Raw genomic sequence first — 23,816 nt, forward strand, 5'->3', positions numbered from 1 at the left:
TATATACAGGTGATCCCAAAAATAATAAAACTATTTTAAAGTGTAATTAAATGAAAACAATAAGTGGATGAAACTCAAATTTGGAGCAAAAAAAATTATTTTCGAATGTTATTGTTAATCCAGCAGAAACACACAAAAACAGTATAGCAGGGAGAATCAATTAGACCATGAGGCTAGCAAAAGCAAATCGCATTCGAAGACATTGTAAACGAAGAAGTTACGTTCGAAAAATGCTGCTTTTTTGGTAAAGATGATCCAGACTGAAGAAAACAATCTTGCGAATACTGCTTGGAAGGATTTGAACAAAATGCGTAAATCTGAAGGAAGATCGCTCGGAACAACGAAGTTCAGATTGAAGCAAGTAATTAATCGACATAATGGGGCTTACAGGGCAACTGTAAATCGACATGTTACGCAAAAATAGCATACAAGTTTAGCCAGAAGTTGCAGGAAAAGGGTTTATTGAACTGTTGATAGTAGAGCACCTGGCGCCAGTTGCTTGAATTATGCAACAGCCTTTTTTTTTACCAGTCCTTTGGGAAGATTTCGACGGAGACAGCAAATTTTATTTCCAATAGAACGGAGCACATGCACACTATCAACATGAGGTAAAAGTACATCCTTATGCCAATCTCCCAAAGAGATTGGTCGGACAAAGAACGCCGAACCCCGATCCGAAATTTAAAAATCGCAATTAAGAAAGTGCGCCTTACAACACACAACGATATATTTATTGAAGTTTGTGAATCAGTAGTCTGCCATTATTAGCAGTATATTGCGTATAACTATAAGATTTTTTTTGCCTTACCTCGCCTCTGAGGCTTTCTGCAAACAAAAATAGGAATTTTTTGACGAACCTTTCGCATGTGCTATAGTTGTCATTCTCATCGATCGTTATTATTCAATATAACCGCCATCCACCACGACTACAGTTTCAATTCGAGCTTTAAACTGCGGGCTAGTTATTTTAAAAGTATTCCTTCTCTTACCCGCGAATATCTTTTAATAATAATGATCAAGCGTCCAGGTAAGTGTAAACTTGGCAAAATGACGCTCAGGTACGCAACGTGCAAAATGTTTTAAGAAAATGAAATTTTGGGCTTATAGCAAGCCAATGGTATCAAACACACAGGGGCTGAAAATTACCACAAAGTCCAATGAGGCCTACAAAGTTATATATTGGAGCTAATCGATATGATCCATTTCGCAGTTGATATCTAAAACAGCCGCAAATTAAAAACCTGAGTGTATTTAAAATAACTTTTGAGCTTTTTGATGGATTTTAATACCCGCTTAAATTCCGAGCACGACGCCACAAAGAAATTGTTTTTTGTCTCGAATAGGTAGCCAAAGTTTGTATATAGCCGAAATGCTATATACATATATGTGTTTAGACGAAACTGGGATCTGGCCACATATGCGTGCTTGGGTAGAAGTATGCTCTTAAAGCACTTGAAAATGAAGTCTCTCTTGTGTCTCATATGAGGGGCTTTTTGTATGCGTGTTGTAAGTACATATAAATTTATTATTTTAATGTATGTGAGACTAATTGCGCAAGCACATGCTGGTTTTGTCTGGCGTATATCATCGGTAGTTCTTAGATACCGGAATACTTTGTAGCGGACAAGCGAATCCGGCGGACTTTGAGATTAAATAACCTTTGAGATGAAATTCGGTTAGTAAATACCCCAGTCTTAGAATAGAGACTTGCTAATTAAAATCGGTCAGAAAGGAAATACTTATTTTAATATCGAGAGTGAATAGTTAGCGGTCAAGCTTTTGCTCCTTGAAGGCCTGGCAAAGACATTACACAAGGAGACTTTGACGGAAAGCACAGCAGGTAAGCGCTGCAAACTCTTTAAAAATAGAGACTGGAGTGTTGAAGGCCAGCAAGAAGGGACCAGATGTCAGCTTCTGAAGGACAGGAACCGGCTGCTACAATTGATGAGCCTTTTCATGAAAATAGAACCTGAAGTCTAAAGGCTTTGTTGGCTAAAATTGGCATTCCACATGCGGCGTGTTACAGAATTATAACTCAAACATTGAAAATGCGGAAGATGAATAGACTCAAGGCCAGTTGAAAACGCCTGTGGTGTACTTTGTGTGAAAATCGCGGAATTTCAGTCAATAGAAAATTTGTCTGAAGTACAAGCTCGCTATAGCGGAAGCATGACCTTTTACCGTCAGCTGATAAGATACCGGGCCACAGAAGGGCGTCATCTTGGAAGCAATCAAGTTCGGTGGCACGATCGAGTAGGTTCGGACCAAAACTGATAATAGTACTTGTGATGGACATCAGGGACATCTGCTCCTACGAGGCACTCGCCGAGTACAGCTCGCCATCTCGAGTTCCTCAAGAGGAGGGCTAACGTGGCAATCGAAAGCACACGGTTGAGTTACTTCACAACAATGGTAGACCTTATCGCCACGCCTCAATCACTGCCTGAATCGAACAAGGGAGAACTCAAGGCTGGTTACAGCCCGCTCTTTCGATCTATCTCTGTGTGATTGCGAGGCTTTTCGGGCCCGAAACAAGATGAATGGTAGCCAAGCATATTCCACTATCGATTTATTTTGAGAAGTCATAAATAGAGAAATTATACACGGCAAAGCAAATGGTAAGTATATGACTGTCCAAAAGCCACCGGAGTGCTAGGACAAATGTGTGGAAAATAAAGGAGCACACTTTCAAAACATATTATTAAGTTATCGCCCTAATCTAACTGATTCGAAAAATGATCCTGTTTAAAAGTCCGCCAGTTTCGCTTGTAACAATTAGGCTATTGGACATTACCCAATATAAAGCTAATATTCCTGTCCCTTAAATGGCTGAGTTGTACACAACTCGATTTAACAACTTACCACTTTCGTCTGCTATAAGTGGACAAACTAAAATGTATTATACGTTACCCTTACAACAAGTTTTTTTGCCATTTTGTGTGAAGAGTCGATAGTGCTCTAGAAATCTGCAACGATTTTCAGACGGTATATGTCTCATCGACGGTATAAAACATAACTAATTCTTATTTGATACTACACATATAAACTCATTGAGATTTTTATATGATGACTGGCCATACTATGAATGCCTCGCAATCAGGCTTATGAGAGCTTCCCGATTGTTTTTATTCTACCACGTGCAAATACTCCTACGGCATTAGCTATGAAATTTTGTCCTGACTTAATCCTAAGTCACGGTGCTGCCAAGACTACGTATAATATTTTTTTTTGCCCATCACATCCGCTGTTCAGTCTATACGATCGACGGGACCGAAACCAGCTGTGGTTACATAATATTAAAGCTTGCACTTATGCATCATGAAAAGTCAAGCATATTTCTCTCGTGCATTTGTTCATAGAAAGATCTGATAAACTGGTTAAAACGTTTTAATTTCAATGAATAACTGTCAAAGAAAGCGGTGTCTGCATAAACTACTTGGACGTCTTTCATATAGTATTATCTAAAAGGTTGATTATGGCGAGCTGTTCTCGACCCGGGCTTTTCGCGCATCAGGGGGCTGGGGTCGTTGTCTAACAGCGTTTGTTATTGGCATTGTGCAATTGATTTCACGCATGAACGAGGATGCTAAAAAGATATGTCATAGTGCTTATCGTCCGATAATAATACACAATATGAAACCCGAAGCTAGACGACGACAAAAAAACTACAATTATTTACTTGCTTTGGTTACGCATGTGTTGTGTCTACATGCGGGTGGATGGATTTGAACCAGCGATGTTTCAGACGTTGCTAGAGGGTTTACGAAAGAGTGGCTAGATCTATCAGCAGACATTGCTATAAAAGTCTTTGTAACGAAAAAAAAAAAGTTAAATTCTAGAAAAAAATACAAACAACCATATTGGGGAACCTGTCTGCCCTGATATACTATACAACTACTGTAGTACAGAAATTGTTTAAAAAATCTGCATAATATTATACGTGGAGATGAACAACTAAAACACAAAATTCTGCAATACACTAATAGTTTTTTAACAAAACAATTTTTTTCTCGAAATTCATACAGAACTTTATAGCGTCCGTGGGGTGCTAATATGAAGGAAAGCAGACTTCGTTGAGTTGTTTTGTAGAAAATATAAACAAAGTTACTGCTGTCCTAACGTCTCGTATGTCATGATCTTCATCAAATTGGAGATGTTTGTCCATAGACATCTACTGAAATTTCTTTTTTTTTTTTTTTTTTTTTACGGTAAGCAGTTGTTAGCCTGTAGAGAAATGTATAAACATATTCTGCATATCTCCTTTTGGACCGGTTATATTTGCCAAATCTGCCAAGACCTGCCGAGCAGTTTACCAGAAGAAGCCTTCACACAAAGTTCACAACGCTACTAGGCGCATCAAATCTAACTATTAAACACTTTTTCATCCTCTCTGAGCAAACACATCCATAATTAATCCATTTGCAGTACGATAAAGCGATAGCGTTCTCGATCCCTACCTTCCCGTCCAACAGATACAGTCCTCGGCAGACAATGGTGCTGCGGTCGAAAGTGGGCTGAACTGGAACTTACGTCTTGACCTGGGCAGTGCTCGCTCAGGACATCAATCTGGCAGTCGAGGGGACTCCGAATTGTCCACACCGGTCGCTCCAGATAGCGACATCGTTTCACAGATAACGATCACTCCGACAGCAGGTGAGAGACGTTACATAGGAAGTTATTGGCCTGCCCCTAATCGCATAGTTCATATGTGATCTTAAGCTATTTCCCCTAAGTGGCTTTAGCTGCTGTTCAGTGACTACCAGTTCAGCAGACTCGCAATAGTTGTTCTATCATACATTGCAAATTATCAGGCGATACTGTTTGCAAGTGAAGCCTGCAGAAACTGTTGCCTCCTTTTTTGTTCTCTGTTTAAGGTAATTGTACCACATCACTATTAGTATGATCAATCAGAGTATTATCAAGTGTGGACGTTCATCTATTTTTCTACAAATAAAATAGTATATGCGCTTGCAGCAGATGGCTTCAATCAGAAGCTGAAGGTCGGTTTTCTTTCTTTAAAATAAATATTTACTGTAACCGAAAAAATCTAAAAGGATCAAAACGTACCTGATTAATTTTTTATAGATTATTGAAGTTGGTGCTAATCGATATTGTTAAAAGTACATTCGTTGTTCCGTCTTCTTGTTCGCTTTACAGACAGTCGAAACGTTTCGCCTCTGCAAGGGTTCCGAGCGGGGCTGGTCGTTACTGATCCTCTAGCTACGGCCGATTATCATTACTGCCATAATCCTACAACAGGAACAAAGTCCTCTCTAACGACGTCAGTAACTGAAGAAAGCTCCTACAGGGACGAGGAAGAAGAGGCAGCTGACGTTGTGGATGGACCCGGCAAAATACAAAATTTTCCTCCAGTAAAGGTGTATGTTATTCTATAGCAGAACGATTTGTTAAACGAACCAAAAAGATATCTACTAGCAGAGGGTTTGCCTAGCTTCTTTAGAGAGGCAAAGCTGGGGCGTTTCATTATCCAGACGATATAGATAGGTAAAAGGTTAAACGAATTGAATTGTGTTAAATTTATTATTGTCGTACATCGCATTTGAGGTGCCAATACCATGGTCAATAATCTCTGACTGTAACTCAATGACGAGTTGTGTACGCGTGTTGAACCTTACTGAAAAATGTAATTTCTAGTTGACCTTATCGTAGAACTGCTGTATCATGATACGACTATCGTGACACATGGTCTTGCACAGGATGTCTTCAAGGTAACGAACGCAGAGGAAAGCGCCGAAAAGGAAGTGCACGAAATGGACAACCGCTCCAGGCATACGCCCGAGGGACAGCCTCCTTTCCAAGAAATTATGGCGGATCAAGTGGCTGTTACTCATGCAATGATCCACGAGAAAAACTGTCAGATACGCTTACCCCACGAGGACAGCTCGATTGACCAGAGTGAAGGTAGTGGGTTTCCTGGGCAGAAATTTTCGGGCGCTACAATAACAGCCAGTATGGCGTCGGATACAGCCATTACATCGGAAGCGATACTTGAATCGCTTTTAAAGTTTGAAGAAGAAAGAATTCCGTTATCTGCCCGACTTGAAAGGTACATAGGTAGAGCAAATAATAACTTTACACAAAGCTACATAAAGATAGATATCATTCTTTTTACTCCAATTTTTTTAAATCCATGAGTAACCTTCGACAACGAAAAACAGCCCGCTGTTGATTTACGCTCACTTGTAAACACATGCAGACTGCACTGTCTCCAACTTTTTTTTTGTGTAAATCTAGCAACAAAAGGGAAGCACTTCATCTTCGAAGCACTTATTTTTGGAATTATACAAGAGGGGAGATTGGATCTTCATTGGAAGTAATCGAATGCTTGCTTTTCGAAGCACACTTTTTCAGTCGCTGAACGTCCTATCTGCACAAAAATGACCAAGGAATGCATAAAGTTTATATTTATTTTGCTAAGACAACTTACTAACTTAATCATTACCTAGAACTCTGCTTCAATAAATGCATTATTCGAATAATCAGCCATTTACTATAAACCGCAATCGTCGTTGAACTGAGGAGAAACCTGTAATATGCTATATGAAAGTTACCACACCATGCATGGTATGCACTGGTACACATACTGACGAATTGCATAGTATCTCGCAATGCTACCATGAACGTAAGCTAAACGCGTCTTGTCATCGTTGTCTATAAGAAGAGTGCATCCGTAGGGTATTTGTTTCATGCTAAGCGCCTATTAGTTTCTATACTTTTTCATCCGTTCAATTTTTTCTCGCAATCCTTGATATACCGAGGATGTACGCTTACGTCCACAAAATATATACACGAACGGATGTGTCCATGTTTTTGACCTGGCCTGTGAGCGCCATATGCATCAGCACCTGCTCGTCTGTCTGTTGAATACTCGTATAGATAGAATAAGTAAACATTAACTAGTATTCCTTAACGAATTGCTCGCCTATCTTTATATAAACGATTCTTATATATCCATGCTATGAATATATAGGAGTACCATCAGCGACAGTTCGAGCGATGTGGTGTCCGACAAGCAACCTCGCCACATCCCGCAAACAAAGAATACAGCCGCTATTGTTGCGGGGTGGGTAAGAAACGCGCCAACTACAAATAACATGTATTCACTTAACAGAGACACACAGATGACTGAGAAGCTCCAGTTGAACAGTTATCAGTGATGCCCGAATGAAGTCTGTTGCTGAAATTTGGTGCGAAGGCAACTTGACGATTGTTAAGTCTTGTCACGTTTGCCTTCATCAAACATGCGATACCTTACTAGATGTTAATGAACAGTGAATATAATTAAGGTGATAAATTCATAGAAGTCATGTTGCTTTGGCTTGTGTTTGGACACGAGGACCGTGTAGATTTCTACGTTAAGCAGCAAAACGTTCTCTAAGTGCTTCCAGTCACTGGGAACAATCTGGAAAGGCAGCCATACTTGCTTGATCGGAACTCGGGTGCAGGATAGCTTTTGGTAGAAACTCTATTCGATGACATGTTTAAACATCTGTCTTCATTGCGCATTTAGCACTTTTTCATGGTGATTGAGCTGAGCGTCAGTCAGGTAGTATTTTTTTTTTTTAGGATTTTTCAGTTTTTTTTTTTTGAAAGAATATTTGAGCTCATTTAGATACAAGGTGAGAGAAGGTGACCTGGTAATCAAAAAAGCCATTTGACACTTTTACATCTGCTACACTGGTAGGAAGGTAAAATGTAGAAAAATAAAAGAAAATAAATGTACAATGAAGCTCGCATACTGTCGAGAGTAAACCTGACGTCGTTTTAACCCTGAAAATTGACTTTCACCCGATTTCATGTAAGCTCGTCCATATCAACTTGTAGGTTACCAATGTTTCAACAAGGCTTCTTTTACAATGTTTTACAAACAAATCGTATTTTAGGTTATCATCATAACGGTTAAAGAGATTTCTACTGTGAATTAAGGTAAAATAGAAAGAGTTTGTATTGGAGCCACTACAACAATTAATGCTGAATATCAAATTAGCTGATGAAGCTTATTTTGTTTTAGGCTTTTTACAATATATACCTGTTTCTTCTCTATAGAAGAATGTTTATTATTGGCAAAGAAGATTCATTAGAACGACGAAATAAAAACATAAGAACGATCTTCTAGAGTATGCTAAACGCCTAATGTGACCTAATATTCTATTAACGATAATGATCTTTACAGTCTAAATATAATGTGTCTTGATGATCTTCTATGAATTTTACGAAAACAAACAGTCTTCACTCTTCGTACTATAATAGCTTGTTCAGCTGTAGTTCTTTTCTTCACGTACAAGCACGTAAAAACGAGATCAGCATCATCATCATCATTATGAGTCAGCATGGAGGCTCTAATCACGAGTTATTAGCTATAGTAATTATATATTTTCATGCATAAAAAATAAACATATGGATGCACGCCGCTAGTGACTAATACAACGAAATATAAACGTATGTATTTGCGGTCAGTATACCCTATACGATACCGTACTGTACTCACGATACATACTTGTTTAGATTCTTTATTCGAATACGAGCTAGCAGGTCTGCTATATTAAAAACTGCGTTTTTAGATAACGCTACCCCCCGATGCGAAGCGTGGTCAGTTAACGGATTCGTGCTGACAATGAGTCCGTATGAACATACATTAGTTGTTACTTGTGTAAAGTTCCAGATCTTCAAATACTACTGGTAATAATAATAATGATCGCTATACTTAAATATATTTGAGTCGTTTTTCGTGGCTTATCGTAGAAGTACGAGAAGATGTAACATCGCCTTTTTCAACAGCTGTAGTGAGTCAATGAAACGAGTTTTTTGCTGAATTCGTTCGAGCACCGGTGCGCTGTTTTCATCGATGTTCGTGGACATTTCAGATCATGCCAGTCGATCGCGGATATACCGAGCGCATCGCATTCTCGAAAGAATTCGTCTTCAGTACCTCAACGACAGCAAACACAACAAGATCAACCTATTAGCAGTCTCGCTGAAGCAGGTGATGCACCGTTTGATACCTCACCCACCTGCAAGGACAGATCGCAGCCTGAAGGCAGTCAACTGTTGCCGGCAGGATCAACCGCTCGGACGAACAATGGTGTTTCCGATCGGGAATCGGACACAGGTGAGCACTGGCACGTTCAATGTTATTTAAGACTAATAATAACTAGCATTTAGGTCTGCTCGATGACTTTGAGCTGGCATTGAAGCAAGGTCACTTTATAGATAGCATTATGGCATTCTCAAGGCGCGCGTTGCAATTTGGGTAACGCATAGAAAAATAGCTATACCACTTCGCAAATAAAAAAGCTTAATTATAAGATCAAATGAAGGATGTATACAGACTAAAGATATATCAAATGAAGAAATAAAGAGTTTTCGTTTGCTTGGATCAAGTCAATATTACTTACAAAAGCTCGAAACTCACATTTACGACGATCCACCACGTCTAAACAATATCTAATCTATGGATTGAATTTCTGATATCTGGTTTATCAGATTACGCCCCTGAACGTATTGGATCGCCCGACGCCGACGACGATGGTTTGGCCGACCTGTCTTCGCCTGCCGGAGCAAGCGCCACGCGTCGGCGAAGACGCAAACTTCGCCCTCAGACAAGTGACGATCGCTTCGAGAGTCTGCGTTTGCTACCGGCCCAAGATTCGGTTGATGTAGAAGACGACGATGATTACGAACTACAGCTATTGAGCCTACATTCATGTGGACCGGAAGTTCAAATAGACGAAGCACCTACCGAAAAAATCGAAGATGAGAACGCAAAAAGCAGGAGAGATGACAACATCGCCATTGTTGCCGCACCGCGTACCCCACAAAAACAGACGGTTGCACCGTCACACCAGCGTCAACAGCTTGTCACGATTCCGCTCGAGCGGCCGCGATCGACGACACCCATTAATGTTGCGCCACTAGAAGCGTACATTCAACAACAACAACAACAACAACCAACTGGAGAAATGCCGAAGAGTGGAGCCAGCCAAGGCTACCCATCATCGGGGGCGAGTGGAGTGAGATCTCCTGATAGGTTGAAGCTCACTTTGCCCGGACAACATGCTGGTGGTAACTTGGCGAAAAGTCCGCGAAAAGGTAAATCTCTCGAAAAGGCTGTTTGGGGATTTGGTCTCCGATTATTTGTACTGCATTTACAAAACATATAATAAAACACGCAAAGTCCATTAGAACCATACCCTGTAGCATGACAACGGATTGATAATTGATTTCAGTTAGTTATGTACGCTGGCATACGTATATATATATGTGCTGGTCCAGACCACTCGTCGAATCTCCCTTGTAAGCCACTCATGAGAACTTGATGACAAATTTTTTATCGTAAGACTATAAACTATATGCCTAACACCGGCTAAGATTTAGGTTAATATTCGATCGAAACTGGAGCTTTGACACTCAGCCCATATAATTAGATTATTTTGGCGACGATTAAACATCAATGGACCTTGACACGTTGATTTCCTCTTCGTGGCATTCTATTTTTTTCATGCTCTCCAAGGGAATTACACAGTGTAATATAAGTTGTTTCATCTGTCTGTTTACCGGCGGTGCAAGTGGTTAAATCTGGGACTGGGTCTCCGTATGAAAACTACATAGTGCTGCTCTCCGCAAAGCGAAATAACGAAGCACTGTTTGTGCTGTGTTGCTCACTTATATGTAAAACGTTATAAGAAAAAAAATCAAGTAGAGAGGAATCGTCTCCCCTAAAAGAATAGTACAACAATTTATCAGAACGGTCGGTTATATGCATATATTTTTTATCGTTATATTTCGAAGAAAAATAAAACAGCCATTGAATGCCTGCCATTATAGGATATAACTTTTATTACGCATCAGTATATAAATATTTTTAAATTAAAACTAGTCATGAACACAAGAATAACAATAGATCGCTATTATTGCGTGAATTTCGTTATTTAACACAGACTATTTAAACAAAAAAGCCCTTGTATAAACAAGCGCACAATAAAGTTAGCAAAAGTATATTCAAGTAGATAAAGAAAAACTATACGTTAACAGTAATAATAATCAGTACATCAATGAAGAGCTCCATGCACTACTACGCAACTCCATCTAAAACTTAATGTAAAACCACTATTATTCCGTAGATATTTTTTGATCCAGAACACCAGTGTTCAATCTAAAGTTAATATCCATTTCTGAAACGAAACGTTGAGAGCCCCGTGGTAGTTGAAGGGTTCAATCAGCTGTTTTTATCAACGAGCCAAGGCGAGACGCATCCACCCACACATCTGACTCTCTTGCCTGCCAACAAATTCAACGACCAGCTAATAGTAGTTATAGTAGCAAGTGTAATTGATGTGCTTCGTTTCCCCATTTGATTGACACAACCACAGGCTCTCTACGAAATTGGGAGGAGTTTTGCGAAGAGGCCCTACAGCACAGTCCTCGTACGCGTTCAAAATCCGACGCCGCTGCCCTGGGTCAACGTTTCTTTCCGGACCCACTTGAGTTCTCGCCCGCATCACCTCCCAGACCGCCAGATACAACGGAAGACGAAATCCAGAGTCCGTCAGACTACCAGGACCCGTTCAGGTGTGTAGAGCTGCTTCTTTTCATCGTTTAACGCTAAAAGATCCCGTACGTGTCTTCCTAGATAAAGCCATATATTTTGCAAATGTTGACGAAGATTTCTTACAACAAAAACCGTTGTGATCTATGTAACAAGACGGGTTTTATGTTAAAATACCGAGTGTGAGTCGCGCCGTTTGTGTCTAGAAGAACAGCAGCTCATATAGCTTTATGGAAATAACCCGTAGACACTGGGCATAGGAGCATCGAAATTTGGTCTATGCTAGGAGAAAAAATGTGGAGATTCGATATTGTGCATAATTGTCTCTCAATAATGTCTTCTCTACTTTATAAATTGTTAGAGCCTCTATTGCTCCGAAATAGTCAACCTTATTCGAAACTCTGGACATCGTCGCATGGCAGGCTTAGGCAGCGATTTACGAGCATCACCTCACGGCCTTCGGCCAAGCTTGCTTTATTTACGAATAATAATTACATCCTTCTCTCAGAGCGGAACGAGCGATCGCTAACAACCAAATTGACTTCGCGAAATATACGACTGCTTAGAGCTTAGCTAATACAAACCATTAACCGAAATTCCCTGCCAAAAAGCACTACGTTGCTTTTTTTTATAAGCTTCCTTTTCACTTTTTTTAAAGGACCCTTCGGCAATTCACAGGTTTTTATACTATAACGTTGCGATAACGCACGGACGTTTCGTTAAGGCCAAGGCGTATTTAATTTTTCGCTTAGAGCAAAAAACTGTAGAGCAAAAGTCATTGCCGAGGATGAGTGCCTTCAAAAAAGTGATAATCCATTATTTTTTCGTTTCATTTATCTCAAAACGAGCGTAAGCATATAATTTGTTATAGAAAAAGAGGCTAAATTTTTCTCACTATGTATATACTTCGCTACGTATATAAAACGAAAATTATATATATCTTTTGCCTTATTAGCTATTGTGCGTTCAAAATATTTACCATCTTTAGAAATTATATTTGGCAAATGCGTTCGTTCTTCTTCAAAATGTCTTAATGAATGACGTTTTTGCTTCGAAAACTAAAAAAAAACATCCTCAAAATTTTAAAAAAAATGGCCAACAGTGTCGACCCTGTTTCAATTTCACCATAAATCTCGCAGAAACTTAACTTGACTCGTTAATAATTCTTTTAATAATAGGTTAAATAAATGTTATTTAACTATGCGAATCAAATATGACATCAAAAATACATAAAAGACATATTGGCGCCTATTTTGAAATGTATTTCTCTCACTAAACATGGGAAAAATTAGCGAATGTACGTCAATGCTAACGAAGCAAAAATGAAATTACCTCTTCGATAATAATAATACAGTTTTCAAATAAACCATAGTGTTTTTCAGATTCAGATCACTTGCGCTTTTTTTATTTCTGTATCAATCTGGTAAGCTCCAAGTAACGACAAAACATCTTCGAAAACAAGATGCATTATTGTAGTTACGTGATGCCTTACTTATACATATCATAGCCTCAACAAAATGTTTGTTTCCGAAATGGACAGATGTGATGCACAGCAATCCTAGTAATTTAAAAAATTAAGCAAATTAGTAGTAAAAAGTCCTTTAACAGTATATACACGCGTGACCTCAAAAACACCGGATTAGCAACACAAGTCTTGGGTGACCTTCGATAATTCAAATTTTCCTCGATGTCTCTTATTGCCTCACTATTAAAATCTTTTGTAAACAGTTATTTTTCAAAAAAGTACGCGCTTGCAAATTACAGATATAGATTGCACCAACTCTCCTTGTCGTGACTCAAATAAAGCAAACAGCACGCTTACTGGAGGTACTTTATTTTTTTTGTTGCAAGTGACGTGTTCAACAAAGTAATGAACGCAGCGGACGTGATCGGCGTGTTGCGTTCATCTTCTCCTAGCCATCTGTCCCTTTCGCTTTCACCTTCTCTTACCCTGTCCACCTTGTCCTCTAGGCTTTATTGGTTCGTTTCACCCGTCGCTGTTCATAGAAACGAGGCTTATACTATGATCATAAATGGTGGTCCTATTGCAGGCGACGGTTAACCTGCTCGTGTAAATGCCGCACATGCGCGTGTCTCTGTGGAGGCTGTGACTGTGACTGCCATTTCTACACACAGAAGGTGTGTAGCACTAATTTGCCTTCACTACAACTACTTCACAGGATTCAAAGCAAACAATAAGGTCTCCAGGTCTACCATATATATATATATATATATATATATATATATATATATATATATATATACACGTATGTTGTAGTGCAGCAACCGTAGATGCTCCTCGTGTTTAGCTATACTTATCCATCCGTCCTCTTTTTATTACACTTCTTGCTTTGACTCTTCAATAGACCCTCTGCACACCCCTCGACGCACTTGCCGGCCTTTTCTGCTTCATAGCAGTTGGTTCATAGATGCCGAGCTTGCTCTGTCGCTAATCTGACATATTTTGCTGTCTTGCCCAGGCAGTGATCTTATACTAACCAGTACCTTATAATACACTGCCGTATTATGGTTATTGCTTGTAACTTATTTGCCACTTATGAGCGAGTAAAGATTTCGTTCGAGCCATTGCAGAGTAATATATATAGAAAAAAAAAAAACGGATCCTTGCAGAATAGATCTTAGATAGGTAAGCATTTCGTCTTGTTTCTGGAACGCATCAACATTAAATAGACGAACGTTGCGATATGTAAACATATTTTCAAACAAAACTAACTCACAATTATACGATATTTACATTTGCCACTTGCGTATCTCTGGCATTTGCAGGTTTTCGAATCCCACCTAAACGACACAATGAGTCATATCGTAGAAATTAACGGAACTCCGGGGTCACCGCGTGAAGACGAGCAAAGCCTCTTGTCGCCTGAGGAGGCCGCAGTGCAAGGCGCGTGTCTCTGCGAGTGCCACACGTTACCAAGGGACACTTCGTGCCTTTTAACTGCCCCATTATTGGTCGCGCAATCGTCACTCGATTCATGCTAACAACAACACCTTCTTTGTCCCCGTTTCCACCATCCGCGAGAATGAGCTTGTCATCGGCTCACTGCCTGATCCCTGGTCTTCGCAGCTGCCGCAGTGTAGTTCTTGTAGCTGCCCAAGGCTAGAAACGCCTAGAGCAATTGTTGCTTACTCGATGTTTAATGTTGGACGTTCTATTTAAGCGAACACAAATGGTACCGCAACTGATTGAGCGAGAAAAGCAAGAATAATTGGAATAACAACTCATACGAGGCAATCGTCCATTCATAGCTTTTGATATTGACTAACTTAGTAATCGGAAGAATCCTTCCTTGTACCATAGGAGGAGGGGCGCTTACCCTGCAGCGAGGGGCCGCAGAAGTATGGTAGTACAACACAAAATTTGGAAGGGCGCAAAATCACAAATATAAAAAACCAAACGCCTATATGAGACGTAAAGCATGACAACAAGTCGATTATTCCTATTTTCATGTCAATAGAACAGTCGACGGGCGGCACTTAAATGGATTGTCCTTCAGCCTTCACCATAGCAAACATGCATTCAGCGGTACGTGAGCAACCTGTCGCAGCATTATTACGAAGGATTTCAAGTTGATGGTGAAAGGACTATCCGGTAGGGGCAATTTCTACAAACCGCATGCTCATGTCCTTGATAGCACCGTATGCCGATCTCAATGTAGAGGGCGACAAGAGACAATGAAGAAACGAATATGGAGGCTAGACAACGTCTCTAGTGTTTTTATATTTGAATCGATGTTGAATATACGTGATGCATCAATGTTCATATGCTGAAGCATATGCCAATTTGTACCCGTAAAAGGAAACCGAAACGCCGGAAGTTTTCATTAATACTGATATGGACAGCTTATCTTCAACACGGTGCCGAGGTTTGTTGAAATCTGTTGACTAGGTAGACAAGCTATTGTATAATTACCGTAAATGGTTTTCAGAGCACTACAAAAGTCGTATAATTGAATCCGTAACCAACTATAAATTTATATTTCTATTCTTTATCTCCGAGAATTAATCACTACGCATTGCTACTTGAAGCGCGCCAAACACCGGATCATACCGTATCGAACTAGGCCGCTTATTGAACATTCCGTAGCCATGTAATTTTGTTATATTTACTTTTATCTTTACACCTCGTTCACAAAACTTTTGCTGACATCTGTAAACATAAAAACATCTTGGACACAAAAATAGTATCTCATGCTGAAAAGTTCAGCTTGAGATACGTTGTTTTTTTTTCCATATCAGCTACATTACACGTATTAGCCAATATTATTATTGCAACGGCATAGAGAGTATCGAGAAAGCTTTCAGCATTTACGTAAGAGCTTTGCGAGGCAGACGCTTCAAAGGCTTTGATACTCACGTTTCCTGTTCACAGCAATATAAACTGTTATGTAAAGCCTCATATTATAAATCTAGCTGTAAAGTCACCTCAGACATGAATAGAGAGTGCGTCTTCGTGCCACTGTACCTTGTTCCGAGCCTGTTTGGATACTTGTTCTGTGACAATACTACACTGAAGTTCGACTGAAGCAGAATGTGTACCTTAAAATTAAAACTACAGACTGACGTGTACATAGTGTCAAGTGTTCAAGTGTACCTCTCTAATGTCAGTATGATTACAGACTTAATGGGTACAGGAGTGGCATTTAGATAATAATCCATTTACTAATGTCACTGTATTTCTTATTGTTTTTGCCTCCTATTTTCATTCATCCATTGTACTATAGTCATACTGGTCCAGATCTTCATTAATTAGCACTATATGCTGGTTGGTATTTCTTGTATTTTGATAAACCAGTTTACAATAATATCGAATTCTCCGTTGACAGAATATAGCTTTCTTACACAAATACAGAGGAGATTATGCAATCAGCAGGCATTACATCTGTGGATATTAAAAAAACCGGAGACTGCTGCATGTTATAATGACGTGTCGATATTTCAAATTGGCGGTTTTTGGCGGCAAGTTTGAAACAATATCAGTTTAACAATAGGTGTCGCATATCACCCTATGTTCCGATACAAGTGACCACTTTTCTCTGCTCTTTTTGTGCCTGTTTCAGTGATCCAACCTCGAGTTCAACGCATTGCTATGCGTCCTTGTAATCGTTCAGAGTTCAAGAACGGCAAGCGTAGCTGAATTTTATGTGGAATTCGTAATTGGTCCTGGTGTGCATTGGCAGACCTGCTGCCGGCAACAACGAAGCAAACAAGAGGCCCGAATTAATCCAAACGCTCTACACGCATCTGCTTCTGAAAACCTTAATGATTTGTCCTGCAAGGACAGGAGGCAGTCTCGTAGCATCGCTGATAACTGCGATACTCAGTGGAATAGAAACGGAGCCGAATCTGTAAAATCACGGCAGACTTTTCATGCGAAACAGTGTTAGAACGTAGACATGCCCCTTAGGAAGTAGAATGCAGGCGAAGTCCGCTCGCATTCAGCGTGCGCTTCGTCGCGTTTACGGCACGTGGACCTTGTCTGCGTCGGATAAGTCGTACTCACAGCTAAAACAGCAACACTGTGAATCTGCGGCCCGTCTGGGGGCAATGAAACGAAAATGAATATTCATACGAGTGATAGTAACAGAAATAATATTAGCCTCCTATTACGACCTATTACTGCGAACCTAGCTAATATAGTACTCAGAAGTACTTCTACTATAATAGAAAATAGCGTAACCCAGATAATAATGGCGATGTAGCCAGAGATCATATCGTTTTCACACTTCGCACTTTTCAAATACAATTATATATATATATATATATATATATCAGTTTAAGCCTTCACAAATCTGGCTATAGTGTCGTGCGACTAACAGGCATAGGATGCGTTAGTTAGTATCATATATATAAAGTATATATAATACTAACAAAAATAATGGATACCAATAATATATAGTAAATATTATTACATAACTCTTCTAGTTTCACCTATTGTTAGTCACTACGGTAATAATGATAACTAACACAGTTACAGTAATCGTATATAACAACTGTATTGTAACTATATATACACATCTTTACACACGAAAAATAGATTCAAGGAGTGAGAACCAAAGGTCACTTGTAAACAGCACCGTATAAAATACTCGTAGGAATTGAAATTGACTCCAATGGATCGTGTTGTATAACGACCGATAGGGTTTATTATTGGTAAAATTTCGTTTCCAATGGAATAGGCGTGCTGGTGTAAAGCTTGAGAATAGGTATAGTCTAACTGGCAGTTCAGGCTTCGCGACAGATATTTCTCTGAGCGCAGCAACAAAGCGCTCCGACAACTCTGCTGTCGATCTTTCCAAGCATTTACTTCTTGTTAGAAACCCGGATTTTACATTGCCCGTCTGTACTCTGGCTTGCCAGGTGTTGTGGGCTTGAGCCGTTGATGGGTTCGATTTGTTTAGTGATCTTTTTCATCTTTGCAAGACTTTTTCAATGTGCTTATGAATTTGATATGAATATGACCACAACTACACCAAACCTTCTATTGGCGCGAGGGGGGACGATTTTTGATGTTTGTGGTACGATGGAACAATACAAAACAGTTGTGCTAATCAAGACGCCTGTGAAAATGACAGCTGTCACGTAATTGTTTGGCTGCCGTAAACTTACGGTGCAATGGATCCTTTACGACGAAATCGGAAGTTCTATTCAAGCGTGACATTAGCGTTTTAGCATAACATTATTATTAAGATATACAACTTATTGATTATGAAGGAGCCAAGAACTTCGTTTTGTACGCCTTTTCCGACGTTTTCCTAAAACTCAGCATTTTTCTTGTCGTGCCACAGGCTCATCAACAATTCGTTTCGGAATCAAACTTATAAAATGATGTAATAGCCTCACTTGAATGGATTACGTACTACCAATAGCAGTAACATTAATTGATTTTGATTTGTTTTTGAAGAAAGAAAGTACATCATCCTTGGAAGATAATTACGCTGATTCAAGGGGTCAGTTTCACTGAGTTTCATAACAGAAGGAAGTAAACATTTTGTTGGGCAGTTAAACGTGTATAGGTGGTTGCTACACGGCACACATATGTCTAAAAAGCATATTTAAAGGTCAATGATTTTCACAGAAAGGCTGGACGAAAATCAGACACAATTGAAACAGGAACAAATTTCATAATCGAAGTATCGACCCATCATCCGTAGCCTCTACTCAACTCTGGATCCCTCTGCTTTGAAATACGAACAATACATAATTGGAAGGACGATTTGACATTGGCCGTTATCGATAAAAACGGCGTGTTTCTATAGTGTGCTCTACAAATATAGAATAGCCTGAAGAGCGAAAGCGGAAAGGAAAAACTAATGTGAGGAAGTTGAATTATATATATATATATATACATATATATGTGTGTGTGTGGAAGAGAATGACAGTCAAAGAGTTTCACACTTATTTCAAGTGCCTGTATTAGTTTGATGAATCGTCGAGTGAATAGTCAACTTGGTATAATGATACAACTATCACACGGACACATGAAAACGTTCAGCCACAGATATACCCAGGTACATTTAAAACACACGTATAGGTCCATCGCAAACTAGGACGACAAAAACGTTTACTGAAATAGGACATCCGTCAGCTTTGAAAGGTGCAAAGCACACGTTAGCTATATAAGGATGGGGAACAAAAGTTTTTCATTGTGACGAAGATGCAGAAGGTCACTAGCATCATGATTTGGAAGATCACCACGGAGACATCCATGAGTTTCCAGGGAAATTTATCCGTAAGAAGTATGCAAGCGTTCCGAAAGTTTGAGTCATATGCAAAATTAAAAGAGACCAGAAATACGTTATATCAGAATGGTCGATCGTTTTCTTTACGACAATCGAAAACGCGCCGAGTGTCCATTCGATTTGAAAACGAGTAGCTTTCCTCGACTGCCGAAGAACAAATGTTGTAACTAACATTTGCGTTTGAAATATATTAGGCGCCAAATACTATTGCTTCCTTGCTTTAGCTGGAAATATATGTCGTGTGATAAATGTCAACAGAGGCAATTTAACCAGCGACTTCGAGCTCTTCTGGCCAAAGGTCAGCCCTTTCAGGACGCCGCTTTCACATGTACCTCTAACTGAAACCGGTGAAATCGAATCGTCGAAGTGCCACAGCGGTTCTGTTGTGGCTGTTCGAGAAATGGCCGAGTTTCGACTTCGGCGCTGCGAGGCTAAAGGGGAGAGCCGCTTCCAGAGCGAATTTCCTACATCTGCACACTCCGGGTTGCTCTAAACGACTCATGATCCTCCTTCAAGGGCCAATGATAATTCGCGTTCGCTACCGCGGCCGATGCGAGAGAGCGAATAGGGCTGGCCTTTAAGGCTCAAACGACGCATTTACCTATCAAATATATTTAATGTCTCCCCTTGCAAAATAAGACGAATCGAAACCTATCGTTGGTTTGCTATCCATCGTCTTACCTGTTTGTTCACATACACGTAGAGACCAACTGTGTGTTAGGAAAGCTTTATTTCTTAATTATATACGTGTCAGCCGCCTTGTCGCTCTAACCCTTTAGCAGTACAACACCCTTTGGCGGAGTACATTGCAATAGAAAAAGCATCAATTTTGCGATAACTATTTATATTACGTTTCTTTCTTTATATAATCTTATGAACACTCGAGTATTGTACACATGTTCGCGGTAACTGTGAAAAATTTAGTCAATTGTTAAAGTGACGTTTTTGTGATAGCACTTAGTAAATACCAAACGTAATTTTAATTCATCTTGTATGACAGTGTAATATGCATGTATTCTAGCGGTAGCAAAATAAAAAAAAAAGCGTGGTTTGAATGGAAATTGAGTGACATCATATCCAAAACGGATGCCTCGATACTTTTCCAGATCTGGGATGGTGGTCACTGTTTTGATCTACAAGAGATTTGCTAACTTCAACAAATTGGAATATTAGCATTGCAATAACAATCAGCTTGTGTTATTATTGAACGGCACTAGATAAACTTGGCTATTCCACTACTCGTTCATCTTGCTACCCAAGTACTCCCGACCAATTATCGTACGTAGAAAACAACACACGTAAAGTCCCTGTTTGCGTTCGATATATATATATATATATATCCTCGATCTGATATAGTAATTTTAGTTTAGATGTCCTTACTCAACGTTAGACCGGTACAAATTGCCTGCCACAGAAATATTAACACCGGCAATACCAAAAGGACTTGTGTCAAAAAGTTGAAACTGTGTCTGATGAATAATTTATCGATGTTATTTAACTTTAGTAAGCGCTACTAACTGCTGTTAGTTCTTTTAATGATACTGCTGCCTCGTTATGATGGTGGTCCCCTTCCAAGACAAACGAGTTCTACCCAAATATGAATCAGGTAACGAAGCGCCTGCCAAAATTATCCCTACGCGTATACACGAATATATATCGAACTTAGTCATATTAAGAATCTCAACTTCTCCACACCATTCCGACGTTGGCCGTTTGCTATACTATCGTGTTTTGCTTTTTTAACTATAAAAAAATTGCCACGAATAATCGATCCTAGTGACACACCGTGTCCACAAGTAATTTCTATCAATTACTAGTGTATATTCATACGTCTAATATTTTATTACGTGAAAAATGGAAGCAGCACGAGTACTACTACTACTACTACTACTACTGCTGCTGACAATTACAACCTGAGTGCATGAGAGACACGATGTACTCGTATAGATGCCTACACACAATAATAGCAGATGCCGTAAACGGACGGTGTGTGTCAGGCATCATCCTAATTGAATAATAAAAGTGATAAAAAAAATAAATAAACAAATAAAACTAGTCAAAAACTCAATGTGATACACATCGTTGCTAGTATAGTGGCGGCGGGAACAACAACAATCACAACAGGCCATCTCTAAAGTAGATGGAATCGAGTCCCCCAATGATATAGGGATCACTGAAACCATATTTCAGTAATGATAATGACCAGGTATATTGTATCTTGGACAGTATCAAATGAGCAATCACGAATGCGATACGTTGATACGGGCCAACGTACTACAACACAAGTAATGGTGCAATGCGTACCCGGACATGGTTCGAAAAATTTTCATGGCGCGGTCTTTTTGAATTTGATTGACAACGATTCAGTTAATTGAATGTCAGTCGTTGAAAGAAGTTACAATCACTACAATTAATATAACGCTATTATTAGTAGAACTTTAGAATACGTTTGTCTGACTAGTGACAACAAAAACATTAGCAATGATTATATAGAGATCGGAGGCGATGAATTATTAGCTTGATGGTAGTTTTTACCTCGTAATAAAAAAAAATAACGCAAAGAAATAGATATACAATTGCGACAACACTTAGCTATCATCGAAATCGCAGTAAATACGGACGACGCACCGGAGGATGATAGTGAAATTCGTAATCACTAACGTCAACAATACCCTTATTATAAACTTTAATTAATGAACAATATCTATGAGATTAATTAGCAGATCGTGAGCAAAAGCGAAGCAGACAAGCAGATAAAAGGGATCCTGTACTTTCGTAACAAAAAAAAAAGATGCCACCCATTCTTTCCACACATAGACTAATACACATTATGCATTTATCAAAACTGTCGATACTGTCAAACACATACTATTGCCATTATTTTGTTTTTTTGTTTCCGACGCGTTAGTCGGTAGATGTGACGAGAGCACTTCTTCTTATCAAGCCTTCATGAAAACGAAGTACTTTATTCCGACTGCCACGATGAGTTCAGTAAAAGCCTCAGTAGACGCTGATGGTGTAGCGACAGCTTTCAGAGTTTTCCCTATGGCGGCAAACTTTCGAAAGGATAGGACACACAATGAAATAGTGCAATGAGTATTGTCGGAACCCGAATTATTTCTCCGGGAGTCCAAACGATTAGTGGCAACTATGACGAAACACAGAGACAGACGAGAAACGTTCCAATTTGTACATAATATTGACAACACGGTGCGTGTTATATAGGAACACTCCAACGGCCGCTTTTGTTGTTACGGTATAGGCTAATTGTATTGAAGATAGCGTAGTAACAAACTTGCTTGCGCAAGAAAACCGATCGAAAAATCAATTGTTCGCCGTCATCTATCGTTGCCTTTGACAGTTACACCGACACGTGACACCGATAAAAACATAACGGACATTACTAATTATGACGCTGAATAAAAACGTATAATTACTATAATTTTTAAGAAGACCTGTTTGTTGATTTCTAATCTTTATCTACGTATATAACGTGGCAGTACTTTGTCTTCTACATCGTAGAATTGCAGAAACTGAGAACTGTATAACATTTCTCATTTTGTTCAGTAATAACAATAATCTTATTTCACTCACTACTCATTCTCATATCTCGATCGCTTTGTCCTGATGTTACTGATTGAGTATAAAGCAACTTCGATAATCGACACTGTCGCCGGCTAAGTCAACTATATGTTCACGTGTAGGGAACGTATAGACCGAAGCTTCAGTTAGCAGGAGCCGATGATCAAAGTAAAGGGATTCGCGGAAGGCTTGTTCAGTTTTTCTAGGGCTGAGCTTAGCGGTATTGCCGTCCGTCTCCGAGCACCTTACTGAAATTCAATAATGCACATTTGACATTTCTTCCTTATTATCCATTATCTATTAATTTATATTGGTCGCACGAGGTTACTCGGTACTAAGCCGCACACATCATCCGAGGTAAACACGTTCTAGATATACACCCTCATAGATATACACCCTCATTATGATACGTACATAATATTGCAACGTCGTCTCCTCATGTGAGAGGACTTCTACGATTATGACCGTACTGTGCAACGTCGTCTCCTCATGTGAGAGGACTTCTACGATTATGACCGTACTGTCTGTGCTTTCTTATGATACGTACATAATATTGCAACGTCGTCTCCTCATGTGAGAGGACTTCTACGACTATGACCGTACTGTCTGTGTTTTCTCCTTGTATGTGTTTCCTTAGTGCTACTTAATCTGTGAATTCGGGTTCTATTCTCGGACAACGTGCGTTTTCTGACGCAATGCGAAGACAAGCCTCTAACACCACATGTAACCTCTCCTCTAAAAATTTTCCACATACGACCTACTTAAGCTGTATACTATAAATAAGACCGCAGACATATGTATCCATGTATTTTATAGAGTTCCACGTATCCTACCTTGTTTCGGATAGGCGTTTCTAGCCATTTGTCAAGTAATGAGATCGGTTTTTTTTTTCTGTAAGCCCAATA

General features: G+C 39.4%; 2 protein-coding genes across 4 annotated transcripts in view; one reads left to right on the forward strand and one right to left on the reverse strand.

The window, feature by feature from the left end:
- Positions 1-22,781, forward strand: part of LOC111252469 (uncharacterized) — a 31,809-nt gene extending 9,028 nt beyond the window's left edge. The window contains exons 3-12 of the mRNA XM_086993128.1: positions 4,473-4,653; positions 5,158-5,378; positions 5,718-6,067; positions 6,992-7,084; positions 8,886-9,130; positions 9,505-10,110; positions 11,391-11,589; positions 13,618-13,705; positions 14,354-15,453; positions 16,648-22,781. Of these exons, the coding sequence (XP_086849254.1) occupies positions 4,473-4,653; positions 5,158-5,378; positions 5,718-6,067; positions 6,992-7,084; positions 8,886-9,130; positions 9,505-10,110; positions 11,391-11,589; positions 13,618-13,705; positions 14,354-14,569 (2,199 nt within the window). The 3' untranslated portion in view covers positions 14,570-15,453; positions 16,648-22,781. The remainder of the gene's footprint in view (positions 1-4,472; positions 4,654-5,157; positions 5,379-5,717; positions 6,068-6,991; positions 7,085-8,885; positions 9,131-9,504; positions 10,111-11,390; positions 11,590-13,617; positions 13,706-14,353; positions 15,454-16,647) is intronic.
- The window catches only part of LOC111252435 (putative cationic amino acid transporter), a 158,753-nt gene continuing 157,067 nt past the window's right edge, over positions 22,131-23,816 (reverse strand). For all 3 annotated transcript variants that reach the window (XM_086993131.1, XM_086993130.1, XM_022810316.2), the window contains 2 exons: positions 22,924-23,159; positions 22,131-22,385 (listed from right to left, as the gene is read on the reverse strand). The gene's annotated coding sequence lies outside the window, so the exon portion shown is untranslated. The remainder of the gene's footprint in view (positions 22,386-22,923; positions 23,160-23,816) is intronic.

Source organism: Varroa destructor, unplaced genomic scaffold (assembly GCF_002443255.2).
Source record: "Varroa destructor unplaced genomic scaffold, Vdes_3.0 BEIS01000006.1, whole genome shotgun sequence".
NCBI lineage: Eukaryota > Metazoa > Arthropoda > Arachnida > Mesostigmata > Varroidae > Varroa > Varroa destructor.